We start from the raw sequence: 21,929 nt of genomic DNA, 5'->3' as shown, positions 1-21,929 counted from the left end.
TCATCATCTTCATCATATTCCACCTTGTTGATATAAATGACAGCCAGCTTGGGACTTTCTGCTCTGAAGGAGAAGCTGATCAACTCACCACCAGTAACACGTATGCGAGCGAGGAAACAGACCCATCCATCTTCTCCAATCTGCGACATATTGCGTCCTTTCTCGACCTCCATTGTGTAGGGCCCCCCAGGAGCCTCAAAGGTCACGGCGTCTCCTATCAGCTTGTTGAATTTCAACCTCACATTGCATGGGACGATCTATGTAAAAAAAGCAAAATGACACAATGCAGTAATGCCAACACTAAAAACAAAATAGTTGTTACATTTCATATAATTGCTTACCGCCGCACGACGAAAACTCGACTGGAAGTAGATGCCAAACAGCTTGCCAGTTGCAAGGCTGCCGGCGCACCTTGACTTGCACAGTCGACGTGGTGGTGGTGGCGGCGGCGCCATTTTCCTAAAGCAATATGAGCAAAGGATTAACGATCCACTTCACAAGAAAGAAAAACAGTAGCATGTGATATTTTTGGTTCTTCTTCAGTTATATATTCATAGTGGAACCCGATCCCAAAAAGTAAACAACAAGCTCTCAATTAACTTACTAACACCTTCTATAATAGAACCAACACTAGCAGGCAAATGCCAAATCAGCCAACAAGACTCGCGGCCAACAAGTTCTCAATTAGCTTACTAACACCTTCTAGAATAGAACCAACAGCTAGCAGGCAAATGCCAAATCTTGTGTATATATCACCGATATCTCTAGATGAAAAGATTCTTCCGCGAGAAGCAATTTGATGGACAATTATAATCCTAAGATCTAGTAACATATAAGATGAAAAGGTACCACCTACCAAAGCATTTCAGTGGCACCTATTGTCGAAAAAACTTTTCACAAATATCTACCAAATCAGGGTACCACCTACCAAGACATTTCATCTAATTTGGCCCCTATTGCCTAAGATAACTGATTAAAAAACAAGTGGCAAATTTGATTGGGATTAACTTAGCACTTGCAAACCAAATACTTGTATCAAAACCAATATCTAGCAGATCACGGTACCACCTACCAAAGCATTTCAACTAAATTGGCATCTACATTTTGCCAAAAAATAACTTATTACAGAAAAACAAAAGCATCTAGTTATCCATGTACAGAAAAAATAACAATAAAAGGGTGCGTTTCTTTCCAAGCATCTAGCTAGGTCATGCCAAATCTTCAGAGGTAATGAACTACACCTCACTACGCCGCTGCCTATCCATCTGAAATTCGTAAGCCCTCGCTGCATCTAGCTAGGGCAGCCCTCGGGGGGTGCTGACGAGGAGGGGGGATGGCATGGTGACCTCGGTCGGGGGTGCTGACGAGGGGAAGGCCGGTGACTTTCCTACGAGAGGGGCTACGACAGCGGCCGGCAAGGGGATCGAGGGCGGTCGGCCAAAGGCGCCCAGCCAGAGCTCGCGGGCGGCAACAGAGTGGGCGGCGAGAGGGTGGAGGAGCAGCGGAGGGGGGCGAGAGGGGGGAGGCGCATTACCTGCGGCGGCGGTGGCGCACGGTGGGAGAGGAGAAACCCTAACCGCAGCTGCCGGTGTCGGGCGGAGGGGGACGATTCAAAGAGATGAGGGTGCGGGGGGCCGGCCCGCGGGTTTTCTTTTGCTGTAGCAGTAGCGCTGGAGCAGGGAGCGCGCTACTACTAAGCCCAATAGCAGTAGCGCTTTGTCCTGAAAAAACGCTACTGCTAAGGCTAAGCATGTAAAAAACATCAAAAATATACATTGGTCATCATTGATCTTTTTGTGTAGAATCTAAATAGTCAACATGAATCCTCACCTGTATAGGTACAGGTGAAGATTCATATTGCAGCCATAAATCCTACACATACAGTTTAATGAAGACCAAGTGCTCGTGATAGTTTGAGAAGTAGCATATTTAAGGTGGTAAACACCCTGTTCGCTTAGCAGTATGGGACTAAACTTAATTAGTTGCAGGAGGGGATGATACTTAGCAGCAGCGAGTATTGGTGAAATGCGCTACTACTAAGTACGTTAGCAGTAGCGCGTCCATGAAAAGGGCGCTACTAATATACCTAGCCTGGAGGCAACGCCCTGGCAATTGTAGTAGTAGCGCTCTTTTCACCTAGCGCGCTACTGCTACTGGGCTATTAGTAGCGCGGTCTTCTGCAGCGCGCTACTGCTAATTAGCAGTAGCGTTTGTTTTTAAACCACGCTGCTGGTAAGATTTTGTGTATAAGGTTTTCTCTAGTAGTGAAGGGTAGGGCCTTGATAAAATTGAGGAAGATTTTCAGAACAAGGGTAGGGCATTGTCATTTCCTGGGTCTTCTACATCATTGAAAGCTTCATTATCGGTATTTGGGTGCGATAGTCGGTTCCTCCCATCCATTGTCATGTTGGTGTGCCACTCCTCACCCAAACGGCAGCAGGCGATGGGATGACTTCGAGTGAAACAATAGCACAACTTTCTAGACCGAAAAACCGCAAGGGGTACAGAAACGGGGCGAGCACGAGGGGTTGTGTCATTTGAATATGCCCGTGTAGCTCAAGAACACGACCAGTCCGCAAATTATGTTATCATCAACACCAATACACTTCGCGAGGGGAATGCCCTTTCACCACATGCCTTTTGGATGTTCTATTTGTATTGTTCATGCAATCTTGTATGAGCATAAAGTGCACGAATCCACAAAACTATCACCATGCCATAAATTTCATGCACTCGCATCAGTCTTATTATTAATGCGCTCTTGTATGAATGCAAAGTGAATGAGTAGTATGTTGTATGAACCCTATGTGGTACCATCGGAAGAGATTACCTAGCAGCACGAGATGAGACTTCCTGTTTAGTTTGTGTGCGTTGTTTGAGTCCGCCAAATGAGTTTGGCGACAGGTGTGGTTGCTGGCGATATGTGTGCATGCTGTGTGAAACCGCTATATGAGGGTTGCCGCATGATATGTGAGAATTGTGTCATGTATCCATGCCAAAGAAAAAATATCGCATTAGAAATCACCACCAAACACCCGCACGCTCATTGAAGATGTTAGTTGAGCATTTTTTGGGCCAAGTAGTTCAAAACTATTTGTTAGTACCCCCTCCGATCCATTTCAGTGCTAGCCGTTTGAGTGACAAGTAATATGAATCAGAGGGAGTAATATGTTTCTGTCAATCTCATATTTAAACAACATTATGCTTTGAAATTTCCGTTATCATGTGTGTTTTATTGCGGGTTATTTGTTGGGTAATTTATTCCACCTATCTTGTAATTTGGACACTTTTAAATTCATACGAAAATGATTACTTTTCCTCTTAAGCGGTAAGTTTTCATATGTAACAAACAATTACACAACTCATAATGCTTTAACTATCATACAAAACTATTCGTGTGTGAGAAGTGGGTAAGAATGGATGTGCTAATAAACCTTGTTTTACAGCGAAATAAAAAAATTAATATGGCAAATTTACATCCATCTCACGATTTTATTGATACATGAGAATGACGATCAAACATAATAAAATTTGAGATCTATTGATCTTGTCGGAGATTAAAATCACCATTTAAGTTTGGACCACGTGTTCCAAGATTAAACATGCACAAATATAAATTACAAGCAAAGTCAATGCATGAAAATTACAAAATTAATAGGCTCATAGCCACATTCGAATAAAATTAGTAATATCTCAATTTTATCTTGGTTATATTGTCGGGTTTTTGTTATGCCGATCTGCAGCCTATGGTTCAACTCAATTACGTTAAATATTATTACCGATCACGGTCACATATGAAGTATATATTTATTACTCAATGTATTAACAATATTGTTAATTTCCATTGTAATATTACATATGATGATTGTTTTAAAACAAAATACAAGACATACTTTTTTAAATGAAACTCCCACTTTGTATTTATTAATCAAAATAAAACCATACATGTTGGAAAATATCATTCGTGTATCCTTAATACACTCTTACTATGTCTAATATGAAAATGTATTGAAAATCACACTATGTTGATAAGATGGTTTGTATCATCGGCTATAGTCTTTTGTTTGCAAAATGTGGAAACGAAATGCAAAACAAAGGTATTAATTTACATACTTGATAATGCACTTCTACTGCATCTCTAAGTTAAACTAGACTAATTTATAATTTTCTATGCAGTTTGAGGCATCATTCTACCTTAAAGTGAAGGAGAACTATCTAGAAACACAGCATGGCGTCATGCGATGCTCTGCAACAATGATCAAACGGCCGAAAACACTTGCATCTACTAGCTTCTAGCCATTAGATACAATTGATAAAAGGACAAATATTTAATTTTATTCAAAAGTTTAATTTGTATGTGCACATCAAACCACTATGTGTGAGTATACGAACAATCTGAATTTGTTAGCACAATATAGAAGCACTTTCCATCTTTTCAAAGGAAACTTATAATGTAAATAATATAATATCATAAAAGGTTGATCATCTAACTTCCATAATATATGTATTTGTCCTCACCACATGTAGAAAAAAGGAGAAAAGACTTATAATTAATCTGTATTTAATTATATATTAAAATAAAGGAAAAATGATCTTCGTATACATCTTTTTTTTTTTGAGAAAAATCTTCCTCTACATCTTTGCGAGATACAATAGCTAGAAAAGAAAAGCTATGAAGAGCTTAGCTTTTGGCCCATTGAGCCCATCCCAATACCACAAGGGTTTTATTGGCTCTCATGCGGGCAGTTCATTTGCTATTCCGATCATATCCATCTGCATTACAGCCAAATCAGTCAAGCTTTATCGCCGCCTTACTTCAATTTTTTTTTGAAGCTCGCCGCCTTACTTCATTCATCCTAGTAGATCAAGCTAATCATATGTGCAGTAAAAAAAAAAAGACTAACCGCTACTAACGGTTTGAACTCCCGTGGTAAGTCGGGGACATGCAGCATCTTTTTTTTCTTCGAATGATTTGCCATCTTCCTCCCTTCTCTCCCCTCTTTCCCGGTTTGGTGCTCCATCAATATTCGGATTTCCGTGGTCATACCGGTATATGAGAACCCTTTGATATTTTCATGTCGGACATTTCCAGATTATATCGAGGTGAACTATACAAAAAAGCGATCGCATGGTTCGACACGAGGTGAGATGATAGCAAACGTGAGGCGGCGCTCCATTGATACCAAACAACAAACATAAACATCACCTACATAAAATTCACGATTTCAGCAAGGTTTGCTTGCTTCCACACGCCAAGAACAAACCGATGCATATGCAAGCTCGCCTGCACATGTGTATTTGCATGCCGCCATCAACCAAACAGACCAGCAAATAAATTATCTTGGCCAGCCCGCACAGCTGTACCACCCCTACACCAGAGATCAGACAGTCACGGGACACACCCTCCCCGCATCAAGTCGGCATCGGCCAGCCGGGCTTTATTCCGGCTCCCCGCCCTTTTGCCGTGCTCGCCGCCCATGAATCACGAGGAGAGGGAGATGGAGAAACGGGTGCATGCATGTTGTCGACTGTACTTGAAATCGCGGCGTGATCTTATCTTCCCGACCCACGGCTTGCCGGAGGAGACTTGGCGTGTCACGCGTATCCACTTGGTACCACGGAGACGGGGAGCAGGACAGCGACCCCCCGCCCACCCGTCCCCGTCCCCGTCCGACCGGCGCACAAAACACGAAAATAAGCACGTAATAGACTTTGAAAAACAGATGACGGGATCGGTGTGGCATGGAAGATAGCGGGCGAGGCGAGGCGAGGTCGGCCGATCGATCGATCTGCGGTCACATGTTGAGAAACGTGGGGGAGACGACGAAAGATGATAATAATACCAGTAAACGGTACTGCCATTAGACTGGAGTATATACTGTGCTACCAGTATGCGGTTTGTTGCGGTACGAAAACTCCGAGGGGGAGGAAAAGAATCCCATGCTTTCGCTCTCGGGCGCCACAGCTAGCACATGGCCCGTCGACCATGGGCGCGCTGCGTTGAGTTTCTTCTCTTTTTCTTTTGAATTTCGAGCCTGATGCGTGCGTGGTGCTTTGTTTTGGTATATATGTTTGGTCGCAGCCGTCTGCTACGAGGTAACATGTGCGTTGACGTCCACAGTTCCCGCTGATAAAGTTTGTACGGTGACATAATAATAATGTTTAGGTAGCGAAAGTAAACGGGAAGGAAATGGGGTCAGCCAAGCCTCGGCCCTGTGCCACGGGCACACGGTGGTCGACGGGCAGAGCGCAGCTGGGGCCTCCGGGATCCCAGGCGTGCGGCTACGAACAGGTCACATGCCAAACAAATTCCTTTCTGTTTTTCTTCCATATAGTAGGTAGAATGAGTCACGCTGACCGAGCTCAATTAGCAGACCATCGTGCCCAAATTGACCCAATCTGTATAGTGCTAGCACTAGCGAGCTCGTCGTTAAGTACTAGTACTAGTACTGGTACAGCTACTAACTAACGTGTGAGCAGAGTGCACGTTTCTGTACATGCCCATGCATGCCTACGTGCGCGAGCAGGTTGTTCTAGAGGTAGGAGACCGGAAACTCTAACCGCAAGCATGCCAGTTGCGTGCGTGCTTGCTTTTTTCGTGCGTCAGGAAAAACCATTGGTTTACCAAAGACATTTTGGCAATGGTAGGATTCCCGGTCCTGCTCTTGTCAAGTTTCCGAACAAAGAAAATTCCACACATGACACATCAAAATAAACACCCATATTCACCACTCCTACGTACGCAGGCAAAGCTTCGGTTACGTGCTCCCTGCGAACGGCACCATTAACTGAAACTTGCTCAGATTAATTCTGCATGGGAGAGAAGGAAGATTTGATCAAACTTGCTCTCCTCTTTCCGACCACGACGGATCCTCTCTTGGTGAGTAAATTTATTACTCTTCCGCTTTTGACTTGCCACGCCCAAGCACGCAGCCACGAGGCCGACAGGAGTTTAGCGTAATAATTACAGCCACCGCCGCGTGCTTAATTTCCAGTTCCAAGGTTAGCCGCATCAAGTTAGTTTTGACGTGGTAAGCTTTGACGTGCGGGCGCACGCAAAGTCTGTCCCGACGAGAACGACGTGTAACCGCTAACACCATGCACACGCTGCACATGACATGCATGACGCATCATGCACGTTTCCTGCTTCTTCTGCTCCTCGTTCCAACGCCCTCCTATGGCGGCGCACGACACGTACGAGTACGAATCGGATGACGAAGCTTTAGGGGGTGTTTGGTTTCAGGGACTTTTTTATGTTAGGACTAGAAAAAGTCCCTAGCAAATTAAACAGGGTGGGATTTTTTGCTAAGAGTCCTTAGAAGCACCTCCTTGAGAGTCTTTTTCAAAAAGTCCTAGGACTAGAGAACCAAACACCACCTTAGCCTTTGGCAATCGAATCTTCAGTTCACCGATCACACGGTGGCACGCCACCTGTCAGACCAACGAAGACAGGTGTGCTTGAATCTGGCCCCTTTGCAGTTTTAACAAGATAGGGCACATCGATCCGCACGTGGTTGTTTAAATTTGTATGCTAGATACATTCATTTGAGCGACAACTAATTTCGGATGAAATGATCAACTTGCAAAAGGTCATTGTTTGGTAATTCGAGAAATTCATAAACTTCCTTTTTGAAGACACTCTATGATTTTCACATATTTCTGTGGAGAAACCTCTGTGGCCCGACGTTGAATTAAAGACCGCGGAACAGTACATAATGTTCCTTCGCAAAAAAATAACTACATATTGTTCATCCAGCTTTCCAATACAATCGCAAACACACATACAGACCACGACAACTACAAGAGGTATACATATACAAGGAACATTGTGAAGTTAGATCTAAAGGCAAGTGAGACTGAAGAGAACACCAAGAAGCAACACGATGCAAAGAGACTAAGCCGCCGGATGGGAAAGAACAAAACTGAACCGTTAGGAATATACCACCTTGTCAGATCTTTCCCCACAGACTAGGGACACAGTCCGACAGGCTGAAGCTCCCAATAGTGAGCCAATGCATGGACAAATGGCCCCTCGGTCAAAAGAGCACACCTCGCCGCAGGTCTGCAGCACACCCTACCATCACCAAACAGCACCATGCCACCACATAACCTTGCGAGAAGCGGAGAACAATGGACTAAAAACGACGCCTTCAAGGAGGGAGCGACGCCAAGGCACCACCACCACCCAATTCGGGCCCACAACCTCGAGGAAACCGAAACTAAGGGTGAAAGTGGTTAGGATCATTTTCGACCAAACATCAGTTTTTAGTCCATATATGATTAGACATTTGAGCACAATCTGAACACAATCCGTGTTGGGAATTAGGATAGGCTATATAGGACATGGCATTTCTAATATACAAAGATATAGGAACGTCCTTTTTCTAGCCGGATAATCAAACCATTTAAATATTGTTATCCAAATTACTAATAAACTTTGAAGTATTAACCAACAAACCGAAACTAAGGCTCCCATTTCACCCCTAACCAGAACTGACGTGTAGTAACGCTACCCGACCGGCCCCTGCCAGATATGTCACGGTAGAGGAGATCGTCGCACCGCCTAGGAAGATTGTTGTGGCACCACCGCCCTCCGCTCCCCTTCCAAAGACATGACAAGAAGGGTTGTCGCCACCCTAGCATGGCTTACATGAGAATGAAGGCCCAATCAACACCTTCCACTATTCCAGCTTTGCCCCAGTGGTGGCGACTAGGGTTCGCAATCCAAGTCACCCGTGTGGGTGACACAAGACATGGGTGAAATGTGGTTCTCTCGATTTTTACATATTCTGAAGATACATGACCCAACGGTCCAACAAGCAAATGTTAATATTTCACACTAACACATAGCAAATAATAAGCAGTAAAAATAACAATATTGCGCGTCATAACTACATTTAATACAGCTTGTACAAATCTAAGCTACGTAATTAGCAGTAGTATACTCGCATACAGTAACAAATTCAGCATGAAAGAATTCTTTTATTCGACACCAAAGAATTCTCAAACAGATGAAGAACATACTATATGTATATTTAGCGAGCGCCATGCGGTTAATTACCCTGACGCAGCCAATTAACGGGCGTAAGATAAAAACGGCAACGATCAAGGATCCACGTAGTAGTATACGAGCAGTACTACGTGGAGAAGCAGTGAGGCAGTGATTGATTTATTCCTCTCCCGGCTCATCAAATCCTTCAGTTGAGCTGGAGCGCGGAGTTGACGCCGAGCCACGGCGCGCCGCCGTCTTCCGGCACAGCCTTGCCGGCCGTCTCCTTGGCCGCCCCAGCCCCCGGCGCCGCTAACGGCGCCGGGTACGGATCTGCCGCGGCGAGCCTGCTCTTCCTCTTCGCCAGGAACCTGTGCAGCGACGCCTTCCTCGCGATCGGCAGGTCTGAACAAGCGCGCGCACATGTTTTTTGTCAGTTGGTTGTATTTGTATCTACGGACGGTGACCGAGCACGAGTGTAGCGCGATCCGTACCTGACAAGCAAGGCTGCCCCGGCGCGTTCTGGCAGGCGGGCTCGGCGCCGGCGCCGGCGTCGGACACGGGCGGCGGCGCGCAGAAGGAGCCGGCGAGCTGCATGAGCTCCCTGGCCTTTTCGGCGGGGAAGTCGTCGAACACGAACGTCCTCCCGCCGAAGAAGATGGTCAGCGGCGCTCTCTCAGGCCCCGTCCTGATTAACAACAGCGGGAGCACCCATCAACCAGGAGTGAATATTTTTCCAAGAACTCCCGACGCGCCTGCGCGTCGCGGTCACCCGCGGCGGGCACGAAGGTCTGGCTGGCGCGCAAAGACGTACCTCTCGTGCGAGCCCCTGACCGTGCCGGCCTGCTGGGGGAAGAGCTCCATGGTCCGGATCCTCTGCTCGGGCGTCACCGCGTCGACGCCGTCGACGCCGCCGCCCGGCATGAGGCCCACGGTCACCATGCCGCCGCCGCCGGCGCCAGGCTGCTCCCTCATGTACTGGCGCAGCAGGCCGAACGCCGCGGCGAACCTGCTGCCCCCGGCGGCCTGCTGCTGCTGCTGCTGCTCGGCTCCCATGTCGATCTCCAGCGGAAGGAAACGACGAGGTCGGCGAGGTATGTGTGTGCGCGTGTGTGCGTCTTCTGCCTGTCCGTCCGGCCGGGAGGCGGGCGACTCGCGGGGTTAAGTCCTGGCCCGCGCTCTCCTTTTGTGGGCGTGTACAGCTGGGCGAGGCCTAATTTCTGTTTCGCGGGCAGGAGAGGAAAGCAGCACGTGAAAGGCGCCGGCCGGGAGACGACGGAACGACAAGTGATGGATGGATAGATAGCAGCGGCCCGTCCGTCTCCCAGCACCGCACGTCTCGCCCAATTTCACCGTGGGTTTTCGCCGATCGGCCAGTCGGTCGGCGTTGTGCGTGTGTATGTATTTGTGGGGTGCCGTGCATGTGCGCGACCCGGTGGCGGTGGTGGCGTCGAGCGAGGAAATGGGACGTGGCGGAAATGCCTGGGCTCTCGTCGGTTTCGGGGTTAGGCGCCTCCGTAGCAGATCCCTTAAACCGTGGAACAGAAAACGCGGTTTTCACTTTGCGAAAAACCCGTTTTAGGGGATCGGTTTGAGCTGCGGCCAAATAGATTCCTCAAACTTAAACTGTAAAACCAAAATTTCCATATATTTTTTTCTCACGTCCTTTTCTTCTTCTCGCCCGTGTCGATGGTCAGCTAGCTCGCTCCTATGAAATCGGCGGACAACGTACGAAGCGGCCAAATACGGTTTTGCATTCCGTCCAGAATCTTTGATTTTCGTCCGGAATTTGCCCTTTCCGCCTGGGCCCAGTAGGAGTGTAGCCCAGTCAAATATCTCGGCTTGTGTACAACTTCCAGCCCAGCCCAAAGTAGCCCACACACATCTCTATGGTATAAAAACGGAAGCTGAACCATCCCCAACCCTAGTTTCACGTTTCCTCTCTTCGTTCCCTTCTGCAGCCGCAGCAATCAACGCAACCTCGCCTCTTCCTCGTTCAACACCTCCCCCCCTCCTCAAGGCTCAAGCACTCCTTCTCCTTCCCATGGAGGCTGTAGATCGCGGCTGTAACAGCGCCCGTGCATGCGGCGGACCCTGTCGACGGCGGCCGTGGATCGTGGCCACATGAGGTCGAGGCTGCACTTGGGCGTCCAGTGAGTCGGCGGCGCCGCCAGCAACATCGAGCGTGGCCACAAATTTATTTGTTATAGTCTTGTTCTACCTAATTCCAATAGGATTGACAAATTTCGGTCATTTTCGTTCAAATTTCAAATTTTGGTTTACCTTTTTCGTCCGGAATTTTTCGAAAATTTTGCAAAATGGCGAATTTCACCTATTTCGCTAAGGTCCGGTAAAAAAATAGGAAGCAAAATAATTCCATCCAAAACTGAAAACTGACGATTATTTTACAGTTCGGTGGGATATAAGAGGTCTGGTAGAGATGCTCCAAGTTTGGCTGCCGGTTTTGCCAGGCCACGGTTGCCCCTGCAGTGTGCGCGGGTCGTGGGCTGCTGGTGGGCCCCATACTCTCCCTGGTGGTTTTTCTTCGCCACCTCGGTCGGGGGTTGCCTTCCTTTTCTTTTCCATGGTATAGCTGCGTTGCTTGACTATGCAAAAGTAATTGAAAGACAAAGCTACTTCGAGTTGAAAAATAATACAAAAAAAGAAGATCATTTGGAACGATCAATTAGAAAAGGTGGTCGAGTTGAAAAATAATCCATTAAAAGCGATCACTTAAGAAAAGGTGGTGACTGGCTAGTGCCTAGGAGTCCAGGACAAGTTAGCGAAAGTGAGCACATGCTCGCAACAAAAGAGAAGGACTAAGTGTCGTCTAAGTACGTTGTTTAATTATTAATCGGCACGATCATCACCGCATAATTAAAGAGCCAATGTCATGCATGGGACGTGCAAAGGTGGCGAGGTACCGCACGCCAAGCTATTCTCTACTGTACTTCCGGCGAAGAAAGTGTGAAAGCAGCGCAAAGCTGCGGGGTATCGAACCCATCAGCCCCACACCCCGACTTGCATGGGAACGAACGAACGAACTCAAGTCGTTTCTCCTGCGAATAGCGGCACGATTTGACGTACTCGGCCGACTATCATCAGAGGTCGGCCGCGACGCCGCCACATGTACACGTACCGTCGTCGACACGTGGGCCCGCCCGTCGACACCGCTTTGCATGCACCACGCGCGCAATGAGCCAAGCTACGAAGAACGGGGCTAGAAGCTTCGTGCATGCATCCAGCGACGCCAAGCTTGTTGTCGTTGACGGACGCGTACAAGTCGTCGCGGTGGCAGCCAGAATAGAGAACACACCACGCGGGATGCACAGGGAATCGATGGGGCTGCTTGCAGGCGAGTGCGTGCACGACGTCCTACGCTCGACGATATGGTAGGATATACAATGGCCCCAACGACAGCCGGGTGCAAAGCATGCCTGCATAGACAAATGGGATCGGTTTGGCCGCATCGTACTATCCTATTTGTCCTACGTCGCGTAGATGAGCTTGCGCCCATTATGTTAAGATAAGACGTCCCGCGACTAATCATGCACGCACAGGAAGGATCAGTTAGATTAGCTAAAGCTCGCGTGGAGAGGAGTGGTTGCTTCCGCCGTGTCCTCACCTGTACTTTCTAGTAAGTTTCTTTACCGAAAGCTAGCTAGCTAGCCAGCCAAAGGGAACCGCGTCCAACTCGGTCGATGGTATGTATGTACGGTTCGGCCCAGAGAGTCGACGGACGGACAGCGGCACAAGTTAGCTTTGCCGTAGCCTCGCCGAACGTACGGGGGGCAGCCTATCTGCTCCTTCGGGCTACCGGCCGGCCGCGGGGCGCGTCGGACGCTCGAACGCGGGGAGATTCAGATGAAGAAATGGAGAAGAATCGTGCGGATTCACTATGGAGACAGTGTTTCAGCGCGTCGCGGGCTGTGATTTTCTGGTTCGTGAGAGGAAGGGGAAATAGCTCGTGCCGGAAACTAACAATGTGCTGTGTAGGTGACGCCTCGCCTAAAGTGCATGAGCGGGTTCGGCCGTGTTCGGCTACCTGCGGCGTAGGCTTCGGCTCCATGTGTGTGTTTTTTTTTTAATTTTCTTTGTGCGGATAAGCTCCATGAGTATTTTTGAGGGAGTTCATGAGGCTTCACGAGTTGATTCCTGGGATGGGAGGAAAGAAGTGATGCACGTGGCACAAAGCCAAAACAGTCATGTGGCTCCCATGGTTTTTGTTTGCTTTCTTCCAAGGAACACTTTTATTTAGGACGGTTGCTATCCTTGGTTAAGGAAAAACAGCGGGGCAGGCCCCCTAATTAACCAACCGGATGAAAGCAGCGCTTATCTTGATCTGAGCATTTCCATCGCACACAACGCACGTGATACATTCGCACAAGGAACCCCATTCCATTTTTCACCACCCAGCCCACGAGGCCAAAACGTAGCAGGCACGCGATTAATCACGTAGCTTTGGCGTCCATCCGATGTGAATCGACGGATTCGGGCTACTCATCCGATGCACGGCTCATCACAGCCTCTCGTTTTTTTACTGCGAGGTGCATGCGTCCGGCCCGAAACGGATAGGAGGAAACGGTTGCCGGTCGTCGCGCCCGCCAGCGCGAGGACGCCCTTTTTCGAATTCGCGCACGCACGTCGCACGGTTGATCCGCCACCTTCCCCTCGCCTCGCCGTGCCGCTCGCGCGCGGCATGCGCCGGCCAGCCAGCCAACCGCCCACGTTTTCCATCACGTCCCGCCCGTCCCGGCCCAACCACCATCGGGTCGCCACGCCACGCCACGCCGCACCGCCCCTCCCTCCCTCAACTGCATGGCAACCAACTCCTCGTCTCGTCTCTCTTGTCGCGTCCATCTATATAACACGGGGGCCGCGGCGGCCACGATCCAACGGCGACCCCGGTTGTTGGTGGAGTGCTTAGCGAAGGCCATTGATCGCCACCGTAAACCTCCCTCTATCTCGTCTCGGCTCGCCTCGCCTCGCCCACTAGCCCGTCCGTCCGTCCGGCTGACGATGCCGCCGATGGCGACCACGACGGCGACGGCGACTGACTCCGCGGCGCGCCGCTTCGCCTCGGCCTGCGGCGTGCTCAGCCAGTACGTCAAGGCGTCCGGCGTCCAGGAACCCGGCTATCCGGCGGGCGGGGCGCAGCAGCTGACGATCTTCTACGGGGGGAGGGTGGTGGTGCTCGACGGCTGCACGCCGGCCAGGGCCGCCGAGCTGATCCGGTTCGCCGCGGCCTCGCAGGGAGCGCCTGTCGTACAGCCGCCTGCCCCTGCGTTCGTCGACATGCCGATCGCGAGGAAGGCGTCGCTGCAGCGGTTCCTGTCGAAGCGCAAGGACAGATCCGCCGGCGCCGCCCCGGCCCCAGCCCCAGCCCCAGCCCCCGAGGTCCCGCCGTACGCGCATCATGAGGAGGAGGCGCCGCCGAAGAAGAAGGACAAGACGGAAGCTTCTTCCTGGCTCGCCCTGGGTAGCTTAGGGGACATGCACGGCAGCGTCGGTACATCGAGCTCAGTCGGGAGTTGAATTAACCCTTACTTCCGTAGCAGCACGGTGTTACCATTGGTCAATTCAAGCCACATGCTCGTGGCATCCATGCTCACTGCAGAGCGCGTTAACATAATCCTAGTAGCCATCGATTTAACCCATGTACTACGTTTCTTAATTTGTTTATTTATGCTGTATGAACCCCATGTTGCCAAGTTGCTCGCCTCATATATACGGATGCGCCGTTTATTTATTTTAAATTTTGAATGCGCAATGAGGTTGTGCAAACACTATTATATATGGTATTACATACTACAAGAAAAAAAATTAGAATTCCACTTTTCATACAAACTTTGGTATAAAACCATTAATAGTGGAGGGAAATTTCAACAAAAGAATTTAATGAACTTCATGTCACATCCAGAAACTACCTCAAAAAACAGTCAACAACTCAAAAAAAGTGAAAAAAATATAACCCTGTTATTTATGGAACTACAGATAAGGAAAAGAAATATTTTCATACAAATTTCATATGCAACCATTAAGCATGGCTGACAATTCTCCAAATGAAATTCATTAGAAGCTTCATAACAATATGTTTCTTCGTCATGTGTTTCTATACATTGTGGTAATACTATATATAAATATCATACACGTGTATTCTGATAATAATAATAGTCAAAATTATGTTCTGATGACCCTATAAAATTCAAACAACATGTGTATTAATATATAATGCATGTGTATGATATGCCTAAAAGGATCTTCTTTTTTCCTTATTTTCTCTATGTTTTCTATAATAATGTGGTGTGTGTGTGTGTGTTTTTTGCGGGGGGATGTGGTGTGTTTTAACACAATAAAGACACATGCTCATACATATGCCTATACACTCACGCCTATGAACGGACGCACGGATCCCTATAAGCATCTCCAAGAGACTGAGCTGACACATCATCTTGAGATTAACGAAGTTGCCACAGACGCCTTCATGGTCGACGAGAACGTCTCCTTCCACTAAACGCACATCACTCTGAAAGGCCTAAAATAAATCCAGAAAAATAATGTGGTGTTTCTAGAGTGAATTTTCTAATGCAAAAGAATGTAACATAGTATGTATTGGCCAAAAAAGCAGTGAGTTAAGTTTAAGGAAGAAAATAGTTGCGAAAAGATTTTCAAACCTAGGATTGCACTACCAATCGAACTTCAGATTTTTTAACAGGCAAATTGAATTCCCAAGATGTCAAATTATGTTGTCGTGAGGATGAAAATTTCCTTTAGCAAACAATGGCAGATCCTTGCAATGTTCAAATTTTTTTTGTCAGGAACTGCCGAGCTTGTTAAAGAAATTTTTTCATCCTCGTGACAACATAATTTGCTGTAAGAAACGTTTGATTTGCCATGCTTAAAACCTAGCATCGGATTTTTAGCATTCTAATGAACCTTTAGCTTTTCAAATTTCGAGGCGTTAATTTTTAGGTGGTGGTTCGAGGAGTTAAAATTTAGAGGAAAAGCTAGAGATGCTTCAGTGCTTGTAGTCGTCGCTAGGTGGTCTACGGATCTGGATGTAATTTTTATTATTTCTAGTGTTTGTTGTACTACCATGATTGAAGATGAATAGATTGAAAGTTTTTCTGAAAAAAAAGAAGAGATGCTCTTCATTAGGACCAAAAGCATACGATCGGTAGGATGGTAAGTGCGATTTACTCACACACACGTACAGATGGACAGGACACATTAAATCAGGGATCGATATCGGTCGGCTTGCTGTATGGGCCCGCATTGATTGCAGTGCACCACGGCATCGTCGTACGCGTACGCACGTCTTGTACACATTGCACCACCGTACGTATACGTGCGTATGCATATGCCACACCAGTTGCAGGAACCGCACGTTGGTTTCCCGTTGCTTGCTGCCTCGAGGCGTACTGTGGACTCCAGCCAGAGCCGGCCAGTTAACTCGCGATCGATCACCCGCGTGTTGCATGCGCCTCGATCGATCGCTTTTCATGTGGTCTTCGAGCCGCCATGCACGGAGCGCCGAACTTTTAGGCGTCCGAGATATGGATGCAGCCAGAGCACGTGAGCGCTCACCCGTGCCTGCGGCTGCCTAACAAAATCGGGCCCAAGACGTCGTGCAGGAGCGCCAGCATGCATGCGGATGCGGCGCACACACGTGGATCATCATTCCTCGCGGCGCACAGGACAGGAGGCAGCGTAGCGTCTCTTTCTTTCGATGGATCGGGGCGGGGGCAAAGAAAAGAAAGGAAGAAAGCAGTCGCTCGCTCGGCCTCGGCGTCGGCGCGTCCACGTGACCGGCCGATCGCCGGCCCGGTGGCTTTCGGCTCCCTCCTTCTTGGCCTCTCCCGACCCACCCCCGCGCGCGCGGCAAAGCGCCCACGGAGTACGTACGTACCATGCACACGGGACGGACGTGTGCGTCGTCATGCACCGCGACGCCGGGAGAGAGGGAATGGGAACGGCATGACGCCGCTGCATGCGTGCGTGCGTGACAGGGGGAGCAAGGATCGAAAGTGTGTCCCTCTGATCCCGTGGTTGGTTGGGAGGCGAGGTTCGCGTGATCCGCTCGCTCACGCTCATGGGTTAAAGCTGGTGTGTCGCGCTTTTGGAAGGGCGGCAGTGCTGGACTACTGGTGGTGGGTGAACGAACGAATGAATGCATTCAGTCATGCATGCGAGCGGGACACGGACGCCGTACGCATCTTTTTTTTCCACGTACGGTTAGCTGCATGAAACGGGCGTGCATGCATGAGATGGTGAGTTTGAGTTGCACTATGTCATCACAGCTTCTCTTATTAGCGAGAAACCGGCCCCGCCACAAAGAAACTTCTTACTTCACCAGAAAAAGAAAGCCAGCGTATGACCAGCTCTCATTCTATTTAGCACGTTGCAACAAACAGAATCCTATATGGTATGTAGATATACTTCTTTCGAGAATGGAGCAGGCGGCAGGCAAACTTGTTGTGATGACAGGAACATGAAACCAACAACAAATGCGGGCGCATGCGCATGCACACGCCCATCTCATGCGTGCTCCATCGCGCTCCCACGTACCGTGCGTATCTTCACACCGTGCCGGTAATGCATGCACACCAGCGCCGATAGCCCGCTGGAAATATTCTTGTACTACTAGTCTACCAGTACTACCCAAGACGTCCCGGTCGACGCCAACTACTCCGGCTCTTTCCCGGAAGGCACGCTCGTGAGTCCACTGTCGACGGCGAGGGCGAGATGGACGGATTAAAAGGGGAGATGGAGGGCGACGTCCGTGCGCGCGCGCGCGTGCTCCCGCTTTCAGGGCGGTCTGTCGCTGCCGGCCTCTGCTATGATACTCGATCTCCTCCGCCGGAGTTGTTGCACATGTGAACTCGTGACCCGCGTCCCGTCGATCCACCTTGGTGAGTGCGTGGTGGTGGCGGCGGCGGCACGGGACCCCCACCCGCCCACCGTGGTACGATCGGCACGTACGTACGCACGTCCCTTCCCGTGTCTGGAGGCCCACGTACGCACACACGCGTTGCGGCCGCCGAGTCACGAGGAAATACAATTCGGTGGTCGCGCCACCGTGCATGACGGCGACCTTCGGCTTCGCTGGTGGGTGCCTGTTCCATCATCCATCTTCGCGATCGCCCGGCGTTCGGCACCTGCCTGCCTGCGGCTCAACAGAGAAAGAGCATTTGGCATTTGCACATTCCATTACGCCCCGTTGCCGGTTTGAGTGGCATGTTTCAGGCCATGGCCGGCCGGGCACCGGTTTCTTCTCTTTAGTTTGTTGGACATCTAATTAGTTCAACCATATTTTTTTTAGAATATTAGTTCAACCATATTAAGAGTTAGGGTCTGTGTAGGGCACGTCTAGATGTATCCTAATTATTGCACATCGTTTATCATTGATTGCAATTTTTGTAGGTAGCTTACCAAACGGACCACCACTACAACACGGTCGCTAATTAAAGGCGCTTTGGTAAGGGCATTTTCTCTAAATGCCTCAAATTCGTGTTTAAGGAGGCATTTTGAAGAGTTTGCCTTAAATTCATCTTTAACTGAAGGCATTTTTGGAAAACGCCTCGGAATGTATGAGCTTTGGAGACACTTTTGGAAAACGCCTCGGACGTATAGAGCTTTGAAGGCATTTTTGAAGAGTGCCTCAAATTGATAGAGATTTTGAGGCTATTTTCGAAAGCGCCTCCTAATTGATTGATGTCTTTCTCAAAATTGAGCTACGTAACTACTTCAAGGCTCCAGGGAATTGAAGAATCGTTCACTTGTCTAAGGTGGCGTGAAAGTTCCTGCTGGGGACTGGGGACATTTGCGACAGCAGCGGCTGGAGGTTGATGACGACGAAATCTTCAGTATTTATGAAATTGATTCCGTAGTAAGTCACAACTTTGGACTAGTTCTACTGGTCGTGAATGCGAGGCTAGCACCAATCGGCCCTGGTTTGAATCATGTTATCGCCATTTAACTAAGTTTTTTTGTTCCCTGCTAAGCTTTCCACACAACCGATCAATTTAGTCCCATACTGCTTAGCCAACAAGAGTCGGACGTGTTTAAAAGGGATAAATGTGTGCACAGTTCCACAACTACTTAGACATCCAACTGTGAAGATATATCGCATTGTTTCAATCCTATGAGATATGTATATCTACGGCCGTAGACAACGCGGGAATAATAACCAGCTAGCCTGGTAGGGGGCGGCGGGGCCACGGTGTGAGTGGGAGTCTGTACATGGAAAATTGACTGACGTTTTTTTTATACACTTAGAGCATGGTTAATAATATAGCTCGTTGCTGGCTATAACATCTCGCCGTGTCATCTATAAGCCAACGTTTGGTTCTGAAAATATCAGTTTTTCCCGCAATGCTCTGCGCATTGGCTTTTTCTGGTTTCTGTTTTCAGTTATGCCCCTGCTTTCCACTCGACCGCATGCATGCGTGCAGTTACTCGCATCTCTCTCTCCAAAGTTCGCGTCTTCCCGAGGCAGCCGCCTACCTCTTCCTCTGTTAGAAAAAGTCTGTACTCATGTAAACGTTATGTACTCATACCATGTTCTGCGCATTGGCTTTTTCTGGCTTCTGTTTTCAGTTATGCCCCTGCTTTCCAGTCGACCGCATGCATGCGTGCAGTTACTCGCATCTCTCTCTCCAAAGTTCGCGTCTTCCCGAGGCAGCCGCCTACCTCTTCCTCTGTTAGAAAAAGTCTGTACTCATATAAACATTATGTACTCATACCATGTTTATAGGATCAGGAGGCCACGTCGGGCACGAGTGCCACTTGTATAGGACGTGCAGTTCTCCTCGATATATACTCTGTACTGTGATCCGCAAATAAATCAAGGAAATATCTTTCCAACTTGGTATCAGCTGCTTCCAGGTTCTCCTCATGGCCGGCACCGACTCCTCCCCGTCCGCCGCCGCCATGGACTCCGTCACCTCGCCGGGCTCTCTCTCCTCCACGGCGCTTGCCGCCTTCACCACCCCGGCCTCTTCCTCCACTTCCTCTCCACCGTTCGTCTTCGGTACAACGCCCTCCCCCTTCAGCAGCACCTCCGCCGCCGCCGGATCACACTTTGCGCCCCTTTTCTCCTCCGCCCCTACGGCGCCACCGCCCTCTGCTCCCCGCCTCTCCATCTACAACGATCACATATCCAACCACATCAAGTTTCTCCTCAACCCCGCGGATCACAACTACCACAAATGGAAATCCTTCTTCATCATGGTCCTCATTCGCCACGACGTCAAGTTCCTCATCGACCATCCTCCTCCTCCTAACGCCGATGCCGCCTACCTCAAGCTGGATGCCCACGTTGTCCTCTGGATGTACGCCACGCTCGCCGACTCCATGGTGGATCACGTCGTTGGCGCCACCAACACCTATGCCCTCTGGCATAAGATCAAGGATTTCTTCCTCGCCAACCGTGTTGCCCGGTTCATGTTTCTTAACCGGCAGTACCGCAACCTCAAGCAGGGAGATCTTTCCGTCGCCGAGTACGCGCGGCGCATGAAACTCCTCACTGACGGCCTCGCCGACATCGAGCACGCCTTCTTCAAGGTGGATCTTCGCACCCAGTTTCTTCACGGCCTCGACAAGCGCCTCGACACCATCCGGGTTGTGCTTGGCGACCAGGAGCTGCCCTTCGACACCGTCCTCTCTCGGGTCATCCTGGCCGAGGAATCCCAGGCGCAGCGCGCCGCTGAGGAGAGCGCCTCGGCGTTCGCGCTCCCCGGCTGTTGGGGATATTACCACTGGGCGTAAACCGACCAGGAGAGACCGGGTTAACTTCATAAGTAGTTCATCTATATCTGAAGCCCATGAAGACAGACGGTGACGCTTCATGAAGGCCCAGGGCCCCAAGCCGGTTTAAGGCATGTAGACACAAACCGGCATTGAGATGTAAACTTGTGTTGTAAGATATGTGTAGCAGAGACCGAGCCGGACACGATTATGAGCCGGCCTCGGAGTCTGTAAACCGACGGGCGTCAACCCATGTATATAAGGGAACGACCCGACGGCGGTTCAAGGACAACAGACAACAACTCGAGACTCAGGCAAAGCGTATTCGCTCCCTGGTCATCGAAACCCCATCAATTCCATCACAACTAGACGTAAGCTTTTACCTTCATCGTAAGGGGCCGAACTAGTATAAAACTCTCTTGCGTCCCTTGTCCGCTTTAACCCCTTCAAGCTAACCCATAGCGATGGCTCCACGACTAAGTCCTTTCTCTAGGACATCTGCCGTGACAAAACCACGACAGTTGGCGCCCACCGTGGGGCTATCGCACGATGGTTTCAAGTTCTTGGAGGGCAACTTCGAAGGACTCAAGGGTTACGCTGTGGGCCGGATGACCAAGAGTCGTCGCGGCAAACTCTACATCGACGATGCAGGCTGGGGCCCCGAGGCCGACTCAATCGAGTACGGGTATCGGGTCCCCTTTGGTGCCATACACGTTTTCATTGGCAAGATCGGCGAACCGGGCCCTGAGCCGGACATCTGCACCGACCTCGTCGAAACGGCTCAACGTGCGAGATCTGCCCGGGTCAAGCCTATCAGGAAGCATGCCTTCGTGGGAGTTATCCATGGAGGGGAATCTGAGGATAGATCGGAATCTAGTGGTGAGACCGTCGTTTATTCCGGCGACGAGTCATCGACTTGAGAGACCAAGTCGTTATATCAGTTACAAGATGGCCGGATTGGGGGCTGTTCCAATGGCGATAGTATTCCGGACCCCTCTGATCTGCCAAGCCGGGTGGCGATCTTCATGGCCGACACGCAACCAGCGCTCCACTCTTCGACCGCAGCGGCGATGATTTCCGGATCAGCAGCGGCGGCAGCGGCTGGGGCAGGAGGCCCTGTGCGACCGCCGGCTCAGGTTCTATCTGATTTGTTTGATATGTTGACAACGCTGATGGCGGAGGTTAACCCGGC

General features: G+C 49.5%; 2 protein-coding genes across 2 annotated transcripts; one reads left to right on the top strand and one right to left on the bottom strand.

Annotated features, from left to right (window-relative positions):
• Positions 1–8,962: 8,962 nt before the first annotated feature.
• On the bottom strand, positions 8,963–10,423 carry LOC109753463 (protein TIFY 11c). The gene is made up of 3 exons (XM_020312361.4): positions 9,804–10,423; positions 9,484–9,677; positions 8,963–9,394 (listed from the first exon to the last, which is right to left on the bottom strand). The coding sequence occupies exons 1-3, from the start codon at positions 10,043–10,045 to the stop codon at positions 9,198–9,200; spliced, it is 633 nt and encodes a 210-aa protein (XP_020167950.1). The 5' UTR covers positions 10,046–10,423; the 3' UTR covers positions 8,963–9,197.
• Positions 10,424–13,827: 3,404 nt separating this feature from the next.
• On the top strand, positions 13,828–14,823 carry LOC109753466 (protein TIFY 11a). Its single transcript, XM_020312363.4, has one exon. It carries the CDS (start codon positions 14,009–14,011, stop codon positions 14,522–14,524), a length of 516 nt encoding a protein of 171 aa, XP_020167952.1. The 5' UTR covers positions 13,828–14,008; the 3' UTR covers positions 14,525–14,823.
• Positions 14,824–21,929: the final 7,106 nt, after the last annotated feature.

Source organism: Aegilops tauschii, chromosome 4, assembly GCF_002575655.3.
Source record: "Aegilops tauschii subsp. strangulata cultivar AL8/78 chromosome 4, Aet v6.0, whole genome shotgun sequence".
Classification (NCBI taxonomy): domain Eukaryota; kingdom Viridiplantae; phylum Streptophyta; class Magnoliopsida; order Poales; family Poaceae; genus Aegilops; species Aegilops tauschii.
This window is presented reverse-complemented; position numbering and strand designations above follow the sequence as displayed.

Bases quoted from the DNA above. Each gene is read 5' to 3' on its own strand.
- LOC109753463 (XM_020312361.4), bottom strand. From the start codon at position 10,045: ATGGGAGCCGAGCAGCAGCAGCAGCAGCAGGCCGCCGGGGGCAGCAGG. The intron at 9,678-9,803 runs GTACGTCTTTGC...GTTGTTAATCAG, and splicing joins GTCAGGGGCTCGCACGAGAG to GACGGGGCCTGAGAGAGCGC. The intron at 9,395-9,483 runs GTACGGATCGCG...GCGCTTGTTCAG, and splicing joins GGGGCAGCCTTGCTTGTCAG to ACCTGCCGATCGCGAGGAAG.
- LOC109753466 (XM_020312363.4), top strand. From the start codon at position 14,009: ATGCCGCCGATGGCGACCACGACGGCGACGGCGACTGACTCCGCGGCG.